The sequence below is a fragment of the Rhea pennata genome, chromosome 3 (assembly GCF_028389875.1).
Source record: "Rhea pennata isolate bPtePen1 chromosome 3, bPtePen1.pri, whole genome shotgun sequence".
Classification (NCBI taxonomy): domain Eukaryota; kingdom Metazoa; phylum Chordata; class Aves; order Rheiformes; family Rheidae; genus Rhea; species Rhea pennata.
Genome location: NC_084665.1, coordinates 108,093,482 through 108,112,719, shown reverse-complemented (window position 1 = coordinate 108,112,719; position 19,238 = coordinate 108,093,482). Strand labels below are relative to the sequence as shown.

Below are 19,238 nucleotides of genomic sequence, written 5' to 3'. Positions count from 1 at the left end.
TTGGATATTCCACCTACCATTTGCATTTTGTAAGCAGGTTTTTAAATTTCATGTAATACTGTATTTTTAGGAAAATTCTGAATGATCGTTCAGGAGTCAGAAAACAAATCTCATCAACACAAACATTTTTCAGCTGTTCTACTGCAATAGTCTTAGGAGACTTAACCCCCACTATGAAGGCTGCAGCACATCTCCACAGTGACACCAAGATTCCTCCCTCCCCAGGAATAAGAGAGTCCTCTATCAAAATACATCCCTTGCGCAGGAGGTGAGTGAGTAACGAATCCAGAGGCAACTCTACATTAGTTTGGAAGATAGCCAGTGGCAGTAACACAGCAAGGCTAAGTAAGAAAGCAAGTTTTAAAGATAATGTGGGTAATACCAGTTCATACCAATGTTGCCATTACTTGAAATAGGAAATTGCCATGGTAGCAGTTATGTTACTACTCTCAAAAGAGACCTAAGGCAGAAATGAAAGGCAATGTTCAGACAAACAGGCATGGACTTTTACAATGCAATTTTTGTGAGAGCAGAACTTCCTACTTACTGGCCTTCTATTAACCTCAAATTATATTACAGATAGTCAGTCAAAAGTGTGCTCTGAGAGTATAGTTATATATAACTGAAGACAGTCCAAGTACTCTCCTGAGCAGTATCTGACAATACTGTCCATAGAGGAACTGAGATTATAGCAAATTTCTTTAATTAGATTGTTTGAATTTTAATTATTTTTATTAACTGTATGATATAAAACATACACTTCACATCTACACTTTTAAAATAACAAGTTTTGTCCTGAAAATACTACCTTACACATACTTGTATAAGTATGCTAGGAACTGGCCCCAAGACCAAAGGAAGACTAACTGGATAAATAATATTAATATTAATCAGTACCTCTGAACTGAGTTCCTCTTAACTGGTATAAAAACTGATTTATTATTTGCTAACTGAGTACTTAAACCTATATAAAGTGTTTTATTCACACAGGTTTGGCTTGCTCAAGCTTTGAAATAACATTAAGAGCAATACCTGTCTGGGGGCAGACACAGTTCTTTTATCCACTGGCACAATATGAAACAGTCCAAACACTGTCTAACGATGCTAGGATGCTATGTCTAAGTTAATATGCAGCTACTATTATCACACAGCTTCCTGTTGTTGGAAGTTGACTTAAATTAACCTCTAATGGCCCAGTAAGAGGAATTCAGGTTAGTCTGTATTGCACATAAAGAAGCAGTATGTTATTTTTACAGTGCTTGTCAGAAAGCACTGGAAGAGTTCACAGATAAATTTATTCTGAATGAAATACTTTATTATTACATAGATGCATGAGAAAATGGTTGATCATCCAACTGAAGTTTAAAACTTTTTTGTGTTTTTCTAATTAAATGACAGAAGAGCTACAATACAAAATTAAACTGAAAAAGTGCCAATTTGGCTCAACTGAGGAGGCATAATATTACATTTCAAATACACCAATCAAGTAAAGCTTACATATTTCAGGAGGAGCTAATTATTTTCTTTTAGAAATAAAATGATGCATTAATGAGGCTTTTCCAAAAATGCTTTACAGCATCTAACACACTGCTCGTAAACAGTTTCAAAGTCCTTTTCATTCCCCTAGAAAAGAGCAGAGGAAGAAAATGTAAGAATGGTAATAGGCTCAGATTAAAAGTTCTTACAAACTAGATCCTTGTTGCCAATAATGGCAAATAATTGACATTACAGAAGAATATAAGAATAGTACACATACTCAACATATTTTGCATATTTCCTCCCTGCTTTGAACTACCCGTAGTACATGAGATTCCAGAGCCAATACTGTGATTCTGTGCTCAAAACCCCTTGAGTAACTTTCCTACATAGATATTTCTACTCTTTGAGCCTTTTCTCTTTTCTTTACACAGATTCCTTTCATGTCAACTTTCACAGTTTAACAAACCACCGTGTGGAAAAAAGTACCATTTTTGTTTTGAACCTGCCATTTGTTACTGTCTACTTGTACAGAGTAGTGATTCTCTTTTCACCTTTTCCCATGATATTCAAGATTTAATAGAACTCTGTTGCATCTCCCTCCATTTTTCCTTCCTAAGCTGAAGAATCCTAGTGTAACCGGTTGCTCTTTGGTGACAGTATTTCACTTCTTTGACTATCTCAGTGTCCTCTCTTTCTTGATTACCTCTTTTTTGAGAACTGATGATGACTGACCAGGACTCTACATAGTATTCAAAATGTAGGGGCATTTTGAATTTAAATGATTTATATAAGCATAAAGATACTTTTCCTTTCCTATTCTAATATTTTATATTGTTTTGTTCTGATTCCTAGTAATTCCTAAGTGAAAATATGTCTACAGTTGACTTAATATTTCATCGGTTTATACACTCCATAAGAACAGTAGGATCCAGCAAGGCTATATATTACATATATATACATACACATGCACAGACACTACATATATACACTATTTTTAATCAAGCCACCCAAAAAAATTCTTACACATACATAGTAAGGATCTTCAATAATAAGTTGTTTCTGTGGATCATAAGTCCCAAGTAGTTCAATTGTAGCCTTGCAGTCTTTAACTTGGTTGCTTTTCCTTTTCAGATCTCTGTAAAAGTAAAATTAAAAGTTTTTTCAATCAACTTCTCAGAACATTTTTGGCATCAGCATTTCAAGAATGTCAAATCCTTTCTTCCAAATTACCTCCCACTGATACCACATACTATTTTTGAGACAGTATTTTCCCCATCTACTCACAAATGAGTGTCCATTATCCTAAATGTAGTTAAAATGCACCTCTCATCTTCAAATTAAAAGCAGTTCAGCATTGTGAAAATCATAGCACTGAGCAGCTAGAATATGTTAAGTTCTTTTAATATTATAAACCTAAATTCCTAATCACCACTCACATAGTACAGAAAAATTAAAAATGCTTTGCAAAGCATCATTAGAATTAATTTTCTGCAGAGTGTTTTTTTTAAATAGTTCCTTTTTAGCTTTTGCAACTTTACTTTTCTGTCTAAATCGCACCACAAAAAGGCAGCAGTAAGGATTAACTCTGTGGCTTAACAAACTAAGCATTGAGCAGGGCCTCTGAAAACACAAACTATATTTTCAAGTCTTACACCAATTTATGGATGAGGGATGGGGGGTGGGCGAAGGGGGGGAAGAGAGGGAGAGGGAGAGGGATTACAGTGAAGTCCAACCATTTGCTTTGAGGCTTTTGGCATACCACCTAATAAGCAGGACGAGGCCAAATGGCTCCAGGTAGGAGCCAGTTAGGAAAAGGGATGTCCCAAATTAAGATTTCTCCCTTTCCTGACATGACAGGAACTCCATCACCATGTAAAACGCATCTGTCTTCCTGGAACTACAAGCAGAAATTCCCATGGAAACCTGCGTAAACTGGGTCTAAGTTTAAGGTGAAATAAAGTGTGGCAGTAGCAATATCCCTATCCTGCTCTACAGTTCTCTTTACGGAAACTGTTAATACTAAAGTAAGTTTTACATAAGAATTTAAACAAAACTAAAAGCAAATATAGTTATCTAGTCTTTAAATCTAGTAAATCTAGTCTTTGCCTGACAAACTGCAATCAATCCAAGTGTTATACAGCATGCATGAATGAAGGATATGAGAGGCCATTCAAAATATTCTAGAAGAGTGAACAAATTATACTTCTTTCAGTTAAGAAACTGCTGTTTCTAAAGTCTTTGTAGGTTACTAAAAGGTTTGTTTTTTTAAACTAACTTTATATGCAATAGTCCTTACAAACACCTTCACACTTGTACTTTATAGAAACTTAGCCCCTTAACACCAATTATAAGTGTGCTCCTAATTCAGTTGAAAACTTGCTAAAGATGCCCAAATTACCACACTAGACAGTTACAAATCCATCTTAAACTGTCCCAAAGACAGCCTTAATCAAAATGATATGAAACAGGAGCAAACTACTGGCTATCAACCTTAATTCAGCGCTCATTCTATTTCTTAAAAAAAAAAAAAAAAAAAAAAAAAAAGTTTTCCATTTCTTTATACGTTACCTTAGATTGCTTTCATCCATACAAAGTATATAATCAAAGGTCTGGAAATCTTCTTTAGTAATCTAGAATTACAAATATGTGCTTGAGACTACAAACTGTTTGAATACACCAAAGAAAAAATTTTATTATTTTCAAATTACAGAATTTTGATTTATTCAAAGAAACAGATTACAAAAATTAAACTATCTTCAGCATCCCTTGCAATAAGGTATAAAGTCTTTAAATATACTCTGCAGTGTTATTTATCCAGTTCTATAGGTTTTCCACAAAATAAATAAATTATATTTTGTTAATAATTTTTAACATCTCATTAATCAACCTAGAAACATCACTAGAAATGTTACCACCTCCCATGCTTTCCAATAGCTAAAACTAAAGCAAGTTTCCAATGATAGAAACCATGCAATAAAAATGCAGACAATTTACTGTCTTAGTATTTCTTTGACAGGAAAACATAAAAAAAAATAGATAACATGTAATACATACAATCCAGAAATTTGTGTATGATACAGAGGAGGAGAACAGGTGAAATTCATAGCTGAAGTATGAAGGTACGAACTACAATCTCTTAAAAAACAAACTCAAGTGACACTGTGTGAGCTCACTAAACTTACAACACCATGTGAAAAAATATCTGAAATCTGTTTTGTATCTTTGTACTGTCATACCAGCAGTTATTTTTGTTTCCTACAGGTTACTGACTTCTAAACATGAAATTAATTAAATTTAAAGATCCAAGTTCAGAATAAGGTGGGCAAGCATTACTGATAAGCCACTAACATAGGTAGTAGTAATCTGTATTGGAATAAGGATGGCTGCAGATTTTAGCAGTAGTAATTATACATCAGTTTTCATTATACTTTATCTTACAGTAAAAACTTCCCATAATGCCTAAAATGCACAATATGCTAGTAAAAAATATCTGAGCCAGTTGCCCCCAGTCAGGAAAGACTAAATGGTATGAAATTCGTAATGAGTTCATATTAAGACCGCATTGCTTGCAGTCTTATGTGTAGCATCAAAACCAAGAAACTTGGAAGGTTTCTATAGTACAGATTTCTCTGGCAGCTGTCTCTGGGAAGGATGGGCTAGAGAAGCAAATAAGCAAGCGAAAAGACAAAAAGGCAAAACTTACCTTCCTAGAAGCCAGAGCTTTAACTTGTAAAAATTATTTACATATGCAAACATTTTTTAGATAGCAGAAATAGTTTTTGTGTTAACAGCAAATATATATTAATTAAATCTCTCACACTAGAGAATATGAAAAGATTATTAGATTAAAGCTATACATGATACATTTCACACAGGGAGAACTGGGGGAAAGGAGCTCTGACAAGAAAGGGTTAAACAGTAAAAACTAATGCAGACTTGTTTATTTTCACTGTAAAAATATTAGCTGTATTCATGCTGTGCCTCTGACCTATGAAAATATTTTTACAGTGGAAATAGCTCTGTTTTCCTAGCAACCCTTACAGAACCTCTATAGGCTACTTCTGATAGCTCTATGCAGCTAAATACCAGCCCCTGTGAAAATACACAGGCATAAATTTCTTTGTAGTACTGACAGGTTGGAAGGAAGCAGTGAAAAGGAAAACACACTTGCCAAACTTCCTGTATACTTCAATGGATTAAAAGTTATTACCTTATGAACCAGTATTATCACTGATGCAGATGCTGTCCTGAAACAGGATGATCAGTTAACTTGTGTCTTAGCTTGGCCTTACAATAGCCATCAGATAAAAAGCGTAATTCAGCGAACTCCAGTGACCTGAAGTTTCCCCAAAAATATGAAAATTAGTCATATTTTGGGTGAAGAAATTGGAAATTTAAAATACATGTGTATTTTGAAAAGAGTATTGGAGAGTTCCAGTGATCAACTTTGGACAGAACTAAAAAGATGAGAATAATTTTTACATTAAAAAAATGCACATAACCATTATTAAAGACAGTCCGTGGAAAAACATGTCATTGTTGTAATTTATCTGTGTTAAGCATTTCCCTTCCATTTCCAGAAGGGAAATGAAATCTTTTTTTTCCTCTCTCTCAAAAAGCAGAGTTACAGTGGTCCTCAAATTCAGCCAGTTGTGAAACAACATTTAATATAACCTTCTTCTAATCTCAATTTCACATTAAAGGCAAATGCAAGACATGAGTCATACTGAAATCAATTCTGACCAGAGCATGAATAAAAATGAAACTGATTAATGTAATCACTTTGTACACAAAGGCTAAGAACTGAGAGAATTTCAATAGCTACATAAACATACATCAAACAGCCCATTATCAACTGTTAAGATTTAATATGTATGTTGATACTTCAGCACTTCCACTTAAAATTCATGATTATTATATACCATGGTAGGATATAACCAACTTAACATTTTCTTTTATATAAATCAGTCTTGTAGCATTTGTGTCAGTTTTAGAAAAAAAAGAAAAAAAGAGATGTAATGCACCAAAAATATGTGCAAAATTATTTGAAAGAAAGCACCTTTCACAGGGTACATAATTTTCCACGGGAATGAAAAGAATAATTGCATGAAGCAGTCATTGTATGACTGTAGTTAGCAGACAACAGAAGAAAAATCCTTCCTTTGTAATTCTGCAGCTCGCAGGTTAAATCTTTCTCAATCTGTTCTGGAACAGTGGAACAACTGGAACTATTCTGGTGGTTCTGGAACAACTTCCACTGGCACTGTTTCCTATGTGACCACTCTCAACAACAAAGTTTTACACTGGGAAGTCCCTCTTTTTCCAGAAGTACTATGAGGCCATATCAGGATTGTCTCTCTCATCAGAGACCATCTGACAGAATTTTGAAACAGTTAAGATTGGAGTTACATAACTAACACCAGTGAGAAATGAACAGTCACCACAGGCCAAGGACTTGAAAATTTCCTTAGCAGAAGCTAGTCTTTTGGGGATGTTTTAGACATATTTTCATCCTGTTAGTCTTTCATATTACTGTCTAATCCTTTTTATTTTCTTCTGCCTGTGTTAGTCTTTCATATTATTGCCTCATCCTTTTCTTCTCCCTGTACAAGTAACATTTTATTATCGGATATACTTACAGCCTTCTTTCAGATTTTTTTCCTGTTTTTTTGATCTAAGCTCTCCTACTAAAAAAATTCTGTTCATTTGCCAAAATGTATAGGCAAATTTCTTCAGGCATGTGTTCTCACCTTCTCTGTGCCAAAAGAGCATATACACAGTTGCTTCAAGGCAGAAGATCAACTGTTTTGTATACTTTGCTTTCGTTTAATTGCTCATAAACTGCTCCAGTAACATCCAAAGCCAGTTCTTCCATTTCCAAAGCTTATCTTTTAAGACAACAAACATGTTACACTAATGTGACCGAAGCACTGACTGATTAGTTTTAGTACCATTTAGCTAGTATTATGATAAACATTCTGGTTTTAAGCACTAATAAGCAATAAATCCAGAACTTGCAATGAAAAAGATCAACTGATTTTTCTAGCAATTATTCTAACAGTAAAACAGTCAAAATCTGGAACAGCATTGTGCTCAAATTTGTTTGTGCCATTATATAAGGAAGATTAGCATCAGGACAATCAACTAATAGAGGGAATTTATTTTAAAAAGTTGAAGAACTAAACATGTAGCTTTTGGAAATGAAAAAATAAAGTATGACCTCAGTAAGGTCTCTGAAGGGAACAGAAATGAAAGACATTAACACAACTACTTGATCTTTTTGTCAGTACAAGAACTGGCAGCATAAACTCAAGCTAAGAAAGGTCAAGTCCTAAAGGAGTACTTTGTATGTAGAGAATAGTTAATTGAAATAAGTTATGTGCATTTATTTGAGATTCTTAATTTAAATAGATGCAGACATGTTTGTTTCAGATCTCTCTGGAATGCAACATGGAAGTATACTTTCTTTCGTTAGTGCAAACTGAAATGAATTTTGTCAAAAAGAATGTTTCAAGGCTACACTTTCCTCTGAAGTTACCAGCAACACTACTACTAATCTTGGGTTTAAGCTCAGTTCTAATTTAGCACTCCAAAAACTTTTTAAAGATTTTCATAAAAATTAGAAATTTTAATGATTGAGAAACAGGTATTTTACTTCCTTTTCAGATCTGCTGAATAAAAATGCAATCCTTTCAAGTTCCAGTCCATTTTTTTTTGCTGAAGTAGTGCCACAAATTACGAGAAGTCATCCACTTTAAGTACTCAAAAATATTTCAGAAGAATGCATAAAATACTACGGTATTGAAGGTAGGATTCTTCTATAATGGAGAGGCTGCTCAAATGCTTCACAGTTTTACTTCCAATGAAGTTTAATAAGAAGAAACTAATTCACTTCAACTGGAAGAGTTAGGTCACTTTGGAGCCCTTTGAAAGACTGCACATATTTATTATGCGACATTTAGCTTTGAGCAAATGAACTTTGTCAAATGACTTCTGTGATTGTAATGGTTAAAGCTGAAGAAAGAATGGGTATGAACATGAAAGAAAATATACTCTCTTCTACCTGCCGTGCCTTATGGGCTGTCTCAATGCCATGATTTCTTAGACAGCTTAAAGCCCTTGCATCTGGGCAGCGCCCCACGTTCCAGTCTGAAACAGCAGCACTGTCTGTCATCCACTGTAACAACAAAACAAACACACATACATATTTAAAGAAAATAAGAGTACAGTACCTGCCTGGCAATATGATTCATGGTAATGCCGTGCTTCCTCATGCAAGTCTGTCCTCGATAGTCAGGAGGGTTTCCTATTTCATAGGTAGATGTTGCTGCACTGTCTATCCTCCACTACAGAAAAACAAATTTATATTTTATTTTTCCTTTCCCACTGCTTATATTTGTCCTAACTGGCTAATAGACAGTTATTTCTTAGGCAGATACAGAAATAAGTTACTTACCTTATTTTCAATTTTTTCATCAGTTACAAGTTTTCTAAAAACTGCTTCAGCTATTGGAGAGCGACAAATGTTTCCTATAGAAAGAGGAAATTAAAGTAAAATTTAGGATGATTAAAAACAAAAATTAAATAGCTGTGTGGATTCATCAGCATAAATCAGATGAAAGATTTTTTACTTAGCTACCATGTGGATTGCTTATGCTATTCTATCCCAAGAGATACTACCACAGCGGAAACATAATATGCATCAGTTTCTTGAAATGCACATTATTGTATGCAAAGATATACCTTGTTGAAATAAATAGATGAGGGTTTACATGAACATATTGCCCTATTCCTCTCTTCTTCTACAGAGTCTGTGATCACAGAAGACAAGGCAAAATTACAGAAATTCTAAGTGGCAGCAAATCATCTGCAAATCCTCCTACATACTGGCATTTTCAACTAATGTTTTACTGGATAATCTACAAATATTCATCTGAAGTACTGACATTCTTATCTACCAATGAAACAAAAAGTTTTTTTGGGCAAATCCAAAACACAATCACCACCACTGTGGAACTAGCTTAGAAAAATGACTGAACAACCTGCAGTAAGAAAGCTGGTAACTACTTAAGTAAAGTCACTGCAAGTCAAACTGAACCTTCAAGAGCAGCTTCCAGCTAATTCCAAAATCTTGAGGGAGAAAGAAAAAAGAAATTTTTACACAAGATCTTGAACACTTAAGGAAAAGAACCTTTACAAAAATTTTTGGTCCAAAGTATGGAGAATTAGGGATGAAAGGTGACTGACAGCAAGGCTTAAGGCCCAAAAAAGGAAGGGAGAAAGAAAAAAAAAACAAAACAAAACAAAAAAAAAAAAACACAGATGAGCCATGTGGTCAGAGCATTACTTGCAATAAAAACCTATCTCAACAATAAAATTGTGACCAATGAAAAACTAATCAAGCTACAACATTTATTCCACTGCTGAGGCTATAACCAGGTCCAAATCTACACACAAAAATACATACTTCCAGAAAAAACAAAGAAACGTAACAACAACAAAAATCTACTCAACAATTATTTGAACTCTTTTTACCTTGTAATCCTTCAAAAATTCTGGGAAACTACACGTAAATTTATTACACTTGGCATTTCACTCAGATATACAATAAATCATACAAACAAATCTTCACCTTCTATCTAAGATAAGGTATGATTTTACTCATCCCTCTGTCTTTTGAGCAAACAAGTATAAAATCTATCACAAATACTAAACTCATTTCTATAGCTTTAGATAAATCACAAAGATCATTGTTCTACTATTGATTAAATTCTTTCCAAATTTCATCAGTAAGAAACAGTAAATAATGAAATGACCAAGAACAGAGCTAAATTAGTGGCAGCAAACTGGCAGAAGCGCATGCCCTCATTTTCATGCCAACGTTTTCAAACAAAATATCAAGGTACATACCTTACTACTAAAGAAAAAGAAACTGCCTTGACTTGAATATTTAATAATTTGCTCTCAATCATGTCAATTATAATAAAATCAAAGTGAGAAGTGAACCATTCAAATAATACAAATTTATTGCCAAAGTTTTGGAGAAAGTCAAATTACTAAATGGCTAAGAGCAACTGTCTAACCATTTGGAAAACAATTTTGCTGAAGCATTAAGGGAATTTTGACAGCAGCAGATCTTTTTCCAGGTGCAAATACACTATTTCCTTTATTTGAACTGATTTATTCCAAGCTGAAAAATGAAATTGGCCTTAAGAGAAAAATAAAGCAGGAAAAAGTTGTTTTTTTTATCTACAAATTACGGTGACAACAGAGATTCATTTTTATCAATTATAAGAGTGTTGAAGAAAATTATATTAAGAATGTTGAAGAAAATAAATAAATAAATCTCCCTTTGCTGAATAAATCAGTTAAGCTTCAAGTAGTACTATTTTAATAGGAAACCAAGGAAGCAGGTGAACTTAGAACATTAGATAGAAAAGAACATTCATAATCAATTAATCCAATCTTTCAATACTGTAGACAAATACATCATCAAGCTCCCTTTTAAAAGTATCACCTATATGACAAGGCTAACCCAGAAACTAATTTCCTCCGACAGCCAGAAACCTTCCAATTCCCAGTTACTATTTATTCTTGGAAGTCAATGCTTATTTGATTTTGGTTAACATCACTCTGTACCTTAAAAACCTTTCCTCCTTTCAGCAGATACAGAACCAATATACTTCTTGTCAAGAACAGTTGGGTTAAGCTAAACAAACCAAGCTCTCAGTTTCCTCGGGAAATTAATTGTCCCTTATCTAATCATTCCTGTTAACCTCACTCTGCATTTATTCTAAATTTAATACATCTTTCTTGAATGCTGATAACTACACAGAGTATTCCAGGAAAAGTTTTACCAACTCCTTTTATTTTGAAAAAAGAAAACCCTCCAAAATATTTACTTAGCTCTATTAAAAATAACTTCAGATAACACCTTCTAGAATCACATTTCAATCCTTCACAAATATGAGATTTGTGATCATAATCCTCTACTTCTGATTAGCCCATTCCATCTCTTTCTCTGTTGCTTCAGATAACTAAGTCTCCATTCTAAGTTATTAGATTCCATTTCTATTACACGAGCTTTCAAGAACATCCAATTCTTCCTGTACAGTATTTTTTATCTGAATGAATACTACTACTCAACGCATGTTTGCAGGCCCTAGTCTTCATGGGTGACTTTAGCCACCCTGACATTTGCTGGAGGAACAACACAATTAGGCACAAACAGTCCAGCAGGTTCCTGGGTTACACTGATGACAACATCCTGATACAGGTGATAGAGGAGACAAGAAGGAGACACAGTCTGCTAGACCTCATACTTAAAAACAAGGAAGGATTGATGAGGATATGAAAGTCAGGAGCAGCCTTTGCTGCACAATCATGAGATGATGGAGTTCAGGATCTGCGAGGAAGAAGCAGGACAAAAGGCAGGATCACATCCCTGAACATCAAGAGAGCAGACCTCGGGCCTGTTCAGGGACCTGCTTTAAAGAATACTTTGGGATATGGGAGACAAGAAGACTCCAAGAAAGCTGGCTGATATTCAAGGATCACCTCCTACAAACTCAAGATACCAAGCAAAGGTGATTGGAGGCTTCCATGGATAAACAAGATGCTCCTGGCAAAACTCAAGCCTAAAAAGGAAGCATACAGGAGGTGGAAGCAGCGACAAGTGACCTGGGAGGAATACAGAGACAATACATGAGCATGCAGGGATGGGGTTGGGTCTGGGTGGCCAAAACTCATTATTGAGTTGAATCTGGTGAGGGACATGAAGGACAATAAGAAAAGGCTTCTACTAGTGCATAAGATGCAAAAGGAAGGCTAGGGAAAATGTGGACCTGCTGCTGGATGAGGCAGGGGCCCTAATAAAACACGACACAGAAAACGTACTGAGGTACTGAATACCTACTCTGCCTCAGTCTTTACTGAGGAGACTTGCCTTCAGGAATTCCAGGCCTTGGAGACGAAGGGGAAAGTGTGGAAAAAGAAGACTTGCTCTTGGTGAAAGAGGATCAGGTTAGGGAACACTTAAACAAACTAGACATAAGTAAGTCCATAGGACCTGATGAAACGCAGAGGGTGCTGGCTGATGTCTCTGCAAGGCCACTCTCAATTATATGTGAAAGATCATGGCAATAAGCAGAAGTTTCTGAGGACTGCAAATGTCAGCCCTATCTTCAAGGGCAAACAGGAATGCCCAAGAAACTGAAGGCTGGTCAGCCTCACCTGGATCTCTGGAAAGGTGATGGAGCAAGTAATTCTGGATACTACTGCCAGACACATGAAGGACAGGAAAGTTATCTGGTGTAGTCATCAGGGATTTAAAATGGGGAAACTGTGTTTAACCAACCCAATAGCTTTTTACAATGAAATGACTGGCTTGGTGAATGATGGGAGGGCAGGATGTTGTCTACCTTGACTTCAGTAAGGCTTTCCACAGTCTCCTGTAACATCCTCATAGACAAGCTGATGAACTACAGGGTAGAAAATAAGTCAGTGAGGTGGACTGTAAACTTGCTGACCTGCTGGACTTAAAGCGTTGGGAAGAGCAGCACAAATACAAGTCATTAATGGTGTCCCCCAAGGGTTGATCATGGGTCCAACACTGTTTGGCATTTTCATTAACTACCCGGATGATGTGACCAAATGAACCCTTGGCAAGTTTGCAGATGATACAAAATTGTAAGGAGAGGCTGGTACACCAGAAGGTTGCATTGATACTCAGAGGTACCTCAACAGGCTGGAGAAATGGGCAGATGGAAACCTCAGGAAGTTCAACACAGGGAAATGCAAAGCCTTGCACTTGAGGAGTAATAACACCATGCACCAGTACACGCTAAGAGCCAATCAGCTGGAAAGTAACTTTGCAGAAAAGGACCAGGGGGTCCTGGTGGACAACAAGGTGATCACTGATGAACAAGCGAGCAATGTCCCTTGTAGCAAAGGCAGCCAACAGTACTCTGGGCTGCATTAGGCAGTGTTGCCAGCAGTTCAAGGGAGGTGATCCTTCCCTTCTATTCAGCACTGGTGAGGCCACAGCTGGAGTATTATGTCCAAGTCTGGCCTCTCCAGTAAAAGACAGACATGGGCCTGCTAGAGCGAGTCCAGCAAAGGGCTACAAAGATGAAGAAGGGACTGCAGCATCTCTCAGATAAGGAAAAGCTGAAAGAACTGGGACTGTTTAGCCTGGAGAAGGCTCAGGGAGATCTCATCCATATGGATACCTGAAGGGAGGGTGAAGATGGAGACAGACTCTTTTCAGTGGTGCCTAGTAATAGGGTGACAGACAATGGACACACACCGGAACACAGGCAATTCCGTTTGATCTAAGAAAAACTTTTTTGCAGTGAGAGTGACCAAGTACTGGAACAGGTTGCCCAGAGAGGTTAAGTCTCCATCCTTGGATATTCAAAACTTGACTGGACATGGTCCTGGGCAACCTGCTCTAGCTAACCTTACTTGATCAAGAGGCCTTCGACCAGGTGATCTCCAGAGATAGCTTCCAATTTCAACTATTCTATGCACACGCAGTTATAGAATCATAGCAAATTTCATCACTACACCTAAAATTTCTGTAACAAATAATGATGTACACTAAAATACTATTGGTCCTACTAATTCATTAACTATCGTTCACAATTTCAAAGCAACTTTTGGAAGTAAATCCCTCACGTTTTTTTAGGTTTGTTTAACCTTTGTCATTACCTGAACTGAATCATCTTAGAACATGATCCAAATTATTTTCACTCTTCTACAGTGTTCTCACTACTTAAAATAAATGCCTTATCATCCTTTGATGGCACCACGATCACTGGCTAATTAAATACATTAGCTACCACTTCTAGCAATACTTAGAAAATACGGTTATATTCTTTTTTAAACAAACTTGTTACCTAGTTTGTGACTTGAAAATCAGTGTCTTCCATGCTGACACATTCCAGATATTACCAGAGGAACAAATACTATTATAGTACTGCCATCTCCATTCAAATCTATTCTTGCGGACTACAGGCACAATTCCGTAACTAACTTAAGAGCTTTGCTCCCCCCATACTCTTCAGTGTTATTTTCATACTAACCAATTATGTTTATCCACATTACTCCTAGTCATTATGCTATAGTTCTTCCCATTGTTAATGTAAAGCACTACCTTACCTCATGGATCTTGAGTAACACACAAGCTTCAATTGTTGTTTTCCAGTCATGATCACTTCCCCACCAGATTTTAGATCCATGTGCTATCCAGATTTACTTCCCACATCTGTCTTTCCATACTTTGTCCAGGTTCCTTGCATGTGCATAGCACTTCCTAAATTACAGATCGACAAGTGCTTGAGGAATGAACAGAAATCTCACAAAAAGATTCATATGGAATAACCTTCCTCCTTGGACTTTAACTATACTTTCCTTAAATCTTACCTACCCCTTCCTTATCATTAATCGTATCTTTACTTCCTATCCTCCTGCCCACTGATATTCCTTTTTCCTTTTTTAGTATTTCTGACTGATATGATTACCAAGATATTGGTATGAAAGTTCTCTGAATTTCTATCTTCTCTCTCCATTTTTTATATTTCAAGCTTTTAAACTACAGTGACATTTTCAAGCTCAGAAAGCTAGTATCTGAAGTACCCAGATGGAGTCTGCTCATAGAAGTAAATCCTACAACCATCTCCAAATGATGACTCAGGGTAAGAGCCTTAACTCACTCATCGAATCAGTGCCGGACCTATTTGTTGATCACTTTTACAATCATGTTTTGTCACTCATTTTCTGGGGACCAGAACATGACGATTATCGATTGAAACAGCCCATACATTCTCAAGAGTTCTTATTCCACTCAGTGCCAAAAAGAACACAAAAGATGACTTGTATCCATTTCAGGCTTGTATCCACAGCTCATCCGGTAGACAGGACAGCCACCTTTTGGTTAAGTTTTTCACCTTTAAAGTCAAATAGGCCCTGCCTCTTCTTAGTGATGGCATCAAATAAGTGAATCCAAGTACTGCTGATCTTGTCATCTATTCTCTCAAGCTGTTTTATATCTTAACTGTTCCTTACCCAGCTCTTTTACACCTTCCCCAAATGCAATTCTTTTTTTCTTCCTTTGTTATCCTATTTTCTATTTCTAACAGAAGCGTTCATCCTCCCACATTTAAAAATCTAGTTTTTAATTCTGTTTATTTTTCCTTAGATAGTCAGTTCATCTGAGTTATTTTAGTACTGCTTTCTGGTATCATTTGCTTTATCAGTTTAGCATCAGGTCCATTTCTTCAGCACACGTTTAAAGCTCGTTATTTACTCCATGTACTGAAATTCTTGCCTAACTGTCAAAATTCCCAGCTGTGTTACTGTATCTTCTCTTAAGTCTATCTGATGACACTTAGCACTCAATTAGCTTTGTACAAAACCATTCAAGACTGATCTTGGTCCACATTCCCTGTCCTTTCAACTCTCTGTCAGCTGCATATCTAACATTCCTACTATCATTCTTAATCCGGAAGAGCTAAGAATGTAAAAAACGACTTAAGTGGCACAACCTAACTTCCACATATTTTTCCCCTACAAATGCAGAGTGGAATTACTCAGAGAAGTTAAATATTAGCATAAATATATTGGAATAAGAAATTCAAGGGCAATCAAATTTGAGTTCAAAACATCAAAACTGAAGTGTCTAAACCTGTCCTAGATGTCTAACTCCCTACTCAGTGGAGGTTTTGTCAATATAATCAATGTCAATAGCTATATCACTCACCAGAAATCACGGTACTCAAACCACCAGCTAATCATGTGGATGTTCAAAAATTAAAATTCTTTTCCTGCAACAATTATTTTCAATTATCAACTAGATCATTATGCTTTTCCCAGAAAGCCAGTAGCTTCCCAAGCTCCTCAATAATAGTAACATTTTTCAACACATAAGCCTCTACTCACAATGATCAGACTCCCGACCTTTTTTACACACACATCAAAATCTTATTTTCCAAGATCACTTCTATGACCATGCTATCAACTCTCTCTCAAACTTTTGTGTCATTCTGAATCACAGACTGAATAAGGTACTATATTCTAGCAGCTATCCTACTAATGATGCACAAAAGCAACACATTTTCCTTTCTTCCAACATTTTTTTCTTTATCCAAAAATTGCACTAGTTGTCGTCAGCATGCTGAGAAATTCCATTAGAGTAGTTATTTATGACGACCTCTTCAATGCCTTATTCAAGCTACTGCCTTTCCATTCTGCAGCTATAAACTGCATTTTGTTCCATGAAGCTCTGAATTTCCCTATATGTAAAAAGCATAACATGTTCAACAATCACTAATGAGGAACTTTAATCTCTCTCTAACTGTAACCTAATTTCCTCATTACTGGCTACTCAATCAATTTACTGTCACTTTACATAAGATTTTATGCAACCTATATCTCTGATGTCTGATGCCACCAAAATTCAGTGGCTCATACCAACCATCAGTTTTTTGAGGACCAAAAAAAAAAATAAAAAAAAACACTTTGCTACTTTGCTTACTTCCAGTTGTCTTAACAATATTCCTCCATGTACTGAAATCTAACAGTAGACCAGTTTCTAATTTCTTTACTATATCCATGTAGGTTGTCATGTTATTGTGGACAAGTCAATTGAAAGACAGAAGCTTATTTATATAATATGGCATTATATTAAGATAATTTCTAGAGCTCAACCATTAGAGATGATATATATATATATATAAAATCTCATAGAAAAAAAAGTAGTGTTTGTCATCTAAACTAGCATTTTGTGCCAAATGCCTATCAAAACCTACCATTAGGTATTTTTCATAAGCCAAAAAGGTAGAAGAGGAAATTTCAAACATATTTGCAACATTTATTAAAAAACATCATCCCATTAACATCAGGACTTTTAACTTGCTCACCTTTTCCTTAAACTCAATATAATTTATCATTTTCATACCAGAACTATTATTTACTTTCACTAAAAATGGGTTCTCAAGAACTTAACTGGACTTGGAACTTGTTAACATGCAAATTACTATCATGGCCTTACGGACCAATAGATACATATGGATCATACATATGGATCATATGGATAATCTGGGAGGATTACTGTTGTTAGAACTTAGAAGAGAAGGATGGACTAGATATCCTCATACTAAGAGGTATGCCTAGTCCAGTGGCTCCAAACAGCAACTGGTAACTCCTTATCTAAAGGATATTTTCCCAAAGTTATTATTAAGGGTTAACTTTATTGTAATGTGGCAACAGAACATATTTCACAAAACTAAACTCTTGCTTTGCTAAGGAGATTAGTTGAATCTCCTCTATTACAGCTGAAAAGCAGATAGTATACATATATGAACCAGTAACAAGTTTCCTTGTTTTTATAACAAAACTCTATCCAATTAAAAAAAACAGTGAAAACTCCAGAGATTCACAGGGATCAAATCCCACCACACAGGTGAGACTGTAAGTGCTAGGCAGCAGATATTAAAAACTGAATTAGATCAAAGACCCATCTAACTTGCTGTCCTCAAGAGAGATTCTAAGCAGGTGTTTAGTGAAAGAGCATGTGGCCTTACTCTGTTTTATAGATGTTTTCCTCTAACGTCATCCTCCCAGCAATCAGGTTAGGAATTTGTTGCTCATGAAAATGCAAGATGATGATCTTGTTTACCAGCAACCAATTTTTTTGAACCAAACCCCTTTTTGAACATATTTGTACTTGTTTTCCATAACATCTTGAGACATGAGATTCAGAAATATAAGCAATTAAAAAAAATATATGTTGCCTAATTCTTCATTTGGACAATTCTTTAACTTGCAGGAAAAATGAGTAAGATTTGTCTCATGTCATTCAGAATGGCCATGGTTTCATAGATCAAAATCATCTCCACACTACACCAAGTTTTTCTTAAGTGTTCAAGCATACTTACTCTCTTCTTATAGACAAACTGTTCAATTAACTTCAATTGTTCTTTACATCTTTCTCTCTCCTTTTTTTAAATCAGGTGATCAGAACTGCAAACCATATCCATGATGTAATGCAGCAGAAATGTAGCACGACAACATTTGCTGGTTGATTCTCCATTACCTCCCTGTTATTCTAGAAGCTAAACACTGAGTTAACAGTTCCAAAAAGCTATTCACAAAAACCATTCAATGTTACTCTTGAGTAGCAATAGCTAATTTAGAGCTCAGGTTTGTGTACACACGGTTAGGGTTAGCTCTTCCCCACATAAAATGGTTGTATCTAGCAACACTAGACTCCCAGTCCTGTTTGGCCTTGATCGCTCCGACCTATTTCTAATATAAACGTTTGCCCAGGAGAAGGGGACAGATGCTATTTTCTGCTTCTTTCCTTCCTCCTCGGGCACTATCCCGACCCTCCTCCGGGGAGCCGGCCACAAACTGCCGCTAGGCACCCTGCGCCACGGGGGCGCGGGACGTGGGAGGCAGCCGGGGCGGGCCTACCGGCAGCCCCGCCAGGCGGGACCAGCTCGCCCCGAAGCCGCCTCCCCGGGAACACCCACGGCTCCCGTTATCTCTGCGCCCTCACCCGGCCTCCCCCAACCCGGACAGCAGCAGGAGGGGGCCGAGAAAGGGTCCGCCAGCCCCGGCCGCGCTCACCCAGGCACACGAAGAGCACCGACTTCACCTCCCCCGCCGCCATCTTCGCTCGCGCCAGCCGCGCCGAGAGAAGGGTCCTTCCCGCCGCCAGCCTGTCGCACCCCCTGCGCCTCGCTTTACGGCACCAG

The 19,238-nt window shown here is 36.6% G+C and overlaps 1 protein-coding gene across 2 annotated transcripts; it reads right to left on the bottom strand.

The window, feature by feature from the left end:
* Window positions 1–1,293: 1,293 nt before the first annotated feature.
* Window positions 1,294–19,212, bottom strand: ACP1 (acid phosphatase 1). 2 transcript variants are annotated; one of them, XM_062572979.1, is made up of 6 exons: window positions 19,111–19,212; window positions 8,936–9,009; window positions 8,712–8,825; window positions 4,048–4,109; window positions 2,509–2,614; window positions 1,294–1,623 (listed from the first exon to the last, which is right to left on the bottom strand). In XM_062572979.1, exons 1-6 carry the CDS (start codon window positions 19,151–19,153, stop codon window positions 1,546–1,548), a joined length of 477 nt encoding a protein of 158 aa, XP_062428963.1. In that variant the 5' UTR covers window positions 19,154–19,212; the 3' UTR covers window positions 1,294–1,545. The 2 variants fall into 2 exon arrangements, with proteins under 2 accessions (XP_062428963.1, XP_062428964.1); XM_062572980.1 differs by lacking the exon at window positions 8,712–8,825 and adding an exon at window positions 8,543–8,656.
* Between the last annotated feature and the right edge of the window lie 26 nt (window positions 19,213–19,238).